Here is a 6,000-nt window from a genome sequence, read left to right on the forward strand (position 1 = left end):
TTTGAAGGCACATGAGGCTGCTACTTTGCTGAAGCTGAGCAGGTCTGGGTCTGGTCAGGGCTTAGAGGGGAGACCACCAGGGAACCACATGCAGCCAACTTGAGTTCCACCACAGAAGAAAAACGCAATATAATTTATAGTAAATAAAATGAAATGAAATAAAAACCCTGTAAAGTAGGGGCAGCCAGAAGGTAGATCAGGATCTAAGGGCAGATCCCTGGATGATTTGCAGTAGATCAGCAAGGGTTTTCAGTTCCCAAAGCTTTAGCAATAGCAACAGAAATAGCTTCCCCCTTCCTAAATTAGGCTGCTGAAATCAAGAAGGAAGGAAAATAGGAGGGATTTGTGTGTGAAAGAATTCATAGGTGAACTCCAGTTCTGTGCCTGAAAATGAACTTATGGGCAGAGCCAGTGCTCAGAAGAGGCACCTTGTTCTTCAATTCAACTGCCCTCCCTCTTGAGCCAGTATTTTGCACCTGGGTTCAGTTGGTGGACCTTGGGGTTCTAGTGAAAAACAAAGTAGTTCCCAAAGGCCTGAAGTCTGTAAAGCAGCTAAGAATTATTTCCCACAAATTATAGAAGGGGCATGTGTCAAGCTGAGGCTTTGCCTGATGCACGTGGCGAGTTCATGTGAGAGATGAGATCTTTTTGAATCACAGTTCAGTCTCTTAGCCAGGGGTACAGAACCTCTCGGGCCAGGGTGGGTGGGTGGGTGGGTGGGCATCCAGCCCCCTGAGCTTTCACAGATGGCAACTCCCCCTTCCTCTTCCCTTTCCCCCCAACCAGCTTTTGTGCAGCTTTCCCTACATTCTATACATTTAAATGCCACTCGTTTCAGTTGCCCTTGGTATTTTGCCCACTACTAGAATGTGACGCCTAAGAACTCCTCCGAAAACCAATTCAGCCCTTGGGCTGAAATAAGTTTTGCACCCCTGTGCTACCCCAACCCTTCATTGTGTTTATTATTTCACATGTTCTAGATTGAGCCCCCCCACACACACACTGCATTCAGACATCAGTTTTGGCCCAAATTAAACACCACTTGTTCATTAATGCCTTGCAGTGAACTAACACTGCATCTCCTGAACATACACAAATCTAAACATATAGTATCATATGAATGGAAAGGAATGGCCTACAATCAACCATTATGTTAAAAGCTTGCACCTATGTATCTTCCCCCAGCCCCCAGAAGTCCCACTGAATTCAATGGAGTTTACTCCAAAGTATGTTTCCATAGGATTGCAGTTTTACATTAATTGTGCAACTAAAAACTACTCTTCCATTGTATATGCATAAGAGTTATGTAAACAAACATTTGTTATTCATTTATGAAAAAAGCGTATTTTAGGCATATTAGGAAATCCCCTTTGCCTTCCCTCCCCATTTTTTTTTGGGGGGGTTGTTTTTCCTCTTTCAAAGCAAGAGGACTCTTAAGGAGTCTAACTGCTGAGAAGGTAAAAGCCATTTTCCTCATTTTTAATTTGCTCAAACAATCCAAGCATGCTCGGTACCCAGAGGGTATGCTCAAATAAACTTGTATGTGTCTGCCAGCTTTGTTGATTGAAACCAGAAGGCGAACATTTCTTAGAGAATGGTGATGTTTAAACTGTTCGCTTTCTTTCAACAAAAAAAGAAAAGCTAAAAAAAAGTCAAACAAGCAAAGTCTTATTTGCAAGTAGCTGGTTTGCATGCACTGAGAAGAGGTGTTCATTTCAACTACACCAGTATTTGTACTAATTAACTTTTGCCCACTGTATTGCACCGCTGAGGCTGAAGAGAAGCCAAAGGCACATGGATATAGGATACTCCACCTGTTTATTGCTCTTCTTTCTTCAAGCAACAAACCTCACTGGGAACCCCAATCTTAAATAAATATCTCCCCTTTCATGTAAGGCCTGCCTGCTTCAAAAACAGTCAGGGAATTGCTAGGTTACTTTATGGGCCCAAATGGCTACATAACTTGATCTGAACTTCCCAAGCAAAGGATTGCAAAGGTTTATGGGCCACAGGTTACATGCTGTGTTACTCACCCTTGAAATATAGCTGAGGCTTGCTTGCAAATCAGGCCATGTTTGAAACCAGAATTGTCCCAAACCCATACATGTCAGAGGCACTACTCTGGAAGCGTGGGTTATTGAGTCCGTGTGTGTGTGCGTGCGCATTTATTTTAGTATGTCAGCCTTATTTATGTTTTGGTTTGCAGGGATTAAATGCTAAAACCATAGATCAGCCTTCCCCAACCTGGTGCCCTCCAGATGTTTTGTATCATTATTTCCAGCATTCCCAGGCATTGCCTATGCTGGCTGGCGCTAATGGGAGCTGGAAGTCCCAACCATCTGGATGGCATCAAGTTGGGGAAGGCTGCAGGGGCTCAAGCCCTCTGGAAGCTGCAGCCTGATGTGGAAGCCCTGCCCCCAAATCTACCAGTTCTGGGGATTGGTTGTGGTTACTCAGCCGTGAAATGGGCTGGGCGACACTCTGAACATGTTTAGGGCCCCCTTCTCTTCCCAATTCACCTAGTCCTGGAGAATCGAGCTGATGAATGGCTCGAGTTTGAAGAGATTTATTCGTAAGTAAGTCCTCACTAAATTTCATGGACGATATTTCCCATTCATTCCTATGGAAATCAGAGACTTGGGCCTCCTTCGATTCCAGAGGCAAGTCCCGGCCCTGGGGATTTCCACCAGCCGATTTCCGTTTTTTATCATACCCTTCCCCAACCCCGGCGTATTCTGTATCACACTGGAAAGAGAAGTGAGCTGTGCGATCCACGACTCAAGGCAGGCTGGGGCAGCGAGCGCCCCGGAGCCCTTGCCAGCTCCCTCGGCGAGCGGTTTGTGAAGCCTCTGCTCGTACGGAAGGCAAGCTGATGGTGGTTTCCAAGGCGGGGCTCTGGCCCCTTAAGAAGCCCGGCAAACAGCTTGGAAGGCAACGCTACCCGGCTCTCCTTGACTCGCAGAGCCGAGCGGTAGGATGGCCGCTGGCGCTTTCAGGAACCTGGCCAGTGGAGGGCGGCCGCGAGTGGCGCGCCAGAGGGAGAGAAGGGTGGGCGAGGGGAAGCCAGCCAGCCAGCCAGCCAGCCGGCGTCTCCAAGGCGAAGCAGGCGCCGCGTTCGGCCCTGTGGAAACCCAGCGCCGCCGTCTCAGCGCAGCGGGCGAGCTTCGGCCCTCACCTGCTTCTTTAAGCCAGATGGAGAGCAGCACCGCCCCAAACTGACAGGGGCCACATGAAGGGGGGCGGGGAGAGCTTGCCCTGTAGCAGAAAACAGGGGCGAGGCCCCGGGGTAAGCCCGGGCCAGCCCCGCGCTCGTGCACAGACCCGAGCGCGCGGCCGCCCGCCCAGTGGGGAAGGTGCCTCCCCCGCAACAGGGAAAGCGAGCTGCCCTGGGGGCAAAAGCCGACTACACGCGCGCGCTGCCACATAATGGCGTCTCTCTTGCAGCCAGCTGGGGCGGAGAGAGCAACCGAACAATACTAGCCTAGGCTCCATTAGCGACCTCCCCCCCTCCCCATTTCCCCCCGGTTACCCCCGCGCTCTTCGAAAAAGAAAGGAAGAGACCCGGGAGGAGGGAAGGGGGAGCCAAACCACCTCCAGCCCGCTGGGAAAAGCAATTGCAACGGGCTCATTGGCGCGGGCGCGCGGCAGCTCGGCTAATTGCACAAGCAGGAGCTCATGGCGGCGCAACGCGACGGGGTGGATTGGCTGCCCCCCTTGGAAAGGGGCGGCGAGGAGCGGGGAGGTGGGGAAAGGGATCGCTTCCAAAGCAGTAGCCGCTTGGACGAGGCGCGCTCGGCCGGCGGAAAGGTTGCGAGGGAGGCTCGGTGGAAGGCTTGCCAAAAGGAGCGTCCCGGTTCCAGCCCAGCCCTCCCTCGCAAATCCGCACATCGCCCCAGCTCCAGTGAACCGGGAGGTGGGCGATTTGCCAGCCCCGTGCCTCCCCTTGCCTTGTGTTTCTGAGAGTGCGGCGCTCACCCATTGCCTGGCACATGCGTAAAAGCGAGTTGCGCCCAGAGTCCCAGCCATACCCTCCTTAGCAAATAATAACAAACCCAGCCAGATCTTACCTGAAACATTGAAGCCGCGGAGTGTGCGTCTCTCTCTTTCCAAGTCCCCTTTTCTCTCTCTTTCTCTCTTTCTCTTTTTGCCTCCCCGCTTCCGATATTTCTCTCTCCCAGCAGCGATCTGCTCTCTTCGCTATACCAGAGAGAAATGCAATAGCTTGGCCAAGGTAGACAGAACAAAATACAGAGAATAGTTGCTCCAGGGGCTTTGAAACCCCTCAAGGCAAGGATCAGGATACAATTAGCTCATGTCTCTACCTCCAGTCTAAATCAATCTCCAAAATAAAAGTTAAATTAAATTAACTGATCACACGGGCATAGAATTGATCTTCAAAACGTGCATACAAAATATATATCTATATAGTCTGTAATTTTTTCCTCCAGATTTTTTTTTTGGGGGGGGGGTTAGAAAAAAACAGTCTCATTCCAGCCTCTAACTTGCTTTTTACTCTCCTCTTGCACAGAAAAGCTGATTTTAATCGTTGTGATTAGTTTTGATGTAACGTTTCCGCAGGCGATTTCTGCAAATGGATGGCGTGTTTCTTTGCCAGAAGAGGGAAAAGCAGCAGATGATGATAATTATAAGGATTGTTGGTTGTTTCCTTTCCTTTCCTTTCTTTTAAAAATGGTATTTAGATCTGCCTCTACACTTTCCCAAGTTGACCTGACATTGTCATTGTACTGAGGTCGCCCAACTTGTTGATTAGGATGCCCTCCTGATTTGAGTAAAGGATACGTGATAATTTGGCAAGGGAGCAACACATTTTCTGTTCCTTTGGCTATATAACTTCCCAAATGACGTGTATAAAAATAAGCACATGGAGTCTGCTTTGCCCCAATCAAGTCTGAATCAGTGCCTGGGGGTGATACACAAACTCATTTCAAATGTTCAACCATGCAGAATTGCAAAAAGATTGAAGGAGTTCCACTGCATTTTTATTTTAAAACAGCAAAATTAAAAAGAAAACAAAATCCTAGTAAACCTACCCAGGAATTTACCGTGAAAGATCATGTGACCTTGTCCATGATTGTGGCTAACTTTCCCCAATTATCTAATTAAAGCGAGAGAGCTCTCCCCGTGCATCAGATCTACCAGGCTGGTATGTTTGTAACTACCCTCTCCCTGGAGAGCCTGCACCTATTACTCAAGAGTAGCTCTATTGATCTCAATAGGACTACTTCAGTGATAATGGTTTTAAGGCATTTTGACATGGGAGGCTTAAATCCGTCTATAGATGAGGATGTAAAACCAAAGTGACTGGAATGGATGTTTGATTAAAAATGGCTTTTGTGTTTTCTGTCCTATATTAACAACATTCACATGTAGCTCAAATAACAGCAGTGAAAATGCTGCCTCACATGTTACAGGGAGAGATGGCCATTTTTTTTTTAATACAATGGGATATTTTGTCATAAGTCTAAAGATCATTTCCATTCACATTATAATACACTTCTCCTCCCCGCCCCATTTCTTTCTGTAACTGATTCATTCCAAGTCTTTACTGCTATTTCTTATAAACAGTCTTCAAAGCCAAATATGCCTACTAAAAAGTCCTGAATATAATCAGTCAGAAGGTACAGTCCCTACAAAGTGGTAACCAGAAGCGCTTGGAAGCAGAAATGTTTTGGAGCCGTTATGAGCCAGTACTTACATTATAGCCTGGCTTTCAACAAGATGCAGCAGAACACTTTCCAAACAGTTAAATAAAATTAATGGGGAGTAGGAACAATTCCTACTCCTCAAGGCAGTTTCTGTATCACAAAAAATATAAATATAAATATGACTAATTCAATGTCTTGAAGGTGCAATTGACCAAGTTAGTGATTTTTTTCATAAGGCAACATCTTACAAAAGAATCTGACTGTTTCCCAGACATGTCATTATTTGGATATTTAAACACATGCATTTATGGTGGCTAATTTATTGATAGTTAGC

At 47.2% G+C, this 6,000-nt stretch overlaps 1 protein-coding gene across 1 annotated transcript in view; it reads right to left on the reverse strand.

Moving 5' to 3' along the window:
• Positions 1-4,151, reverse strand: part of KCTD1 (potassium channel tetramerization domain containing 1) — a 95,070-nt gene extending 90,919 nt beyond the window's left edge. The window contains exon 1 of the mRNA XM_063130666.1: positions 4,068-4,151. Within this exon, the coding sequence (XP_062986736.1) occupies positions 4,068-4,076 (9 nt within the window). The 5' untranslated portion in view covers positions 4,077-4,151. The remainder of the gene's footprint in view (positions 1-4,067) is intronic.
• Positions 4,152-6,000: the final 1,849 nt, after the last annotated feature.

Source organism: Elgaria multicarinata, chromosome 7 (genome assembly GCF_023053635.1).
Source record: "Elgaria multicarinata webbii isolate HBS135686 ecotype San Diego chromosome 7, rElgMul1.1.pri, whole genome shotgun sequence".
NCBI lineage: Eukaryota > Metazoa > Chordata > Lepidosauria > Squamata > Anguidae > Elgaria > Elgaria multicarinata.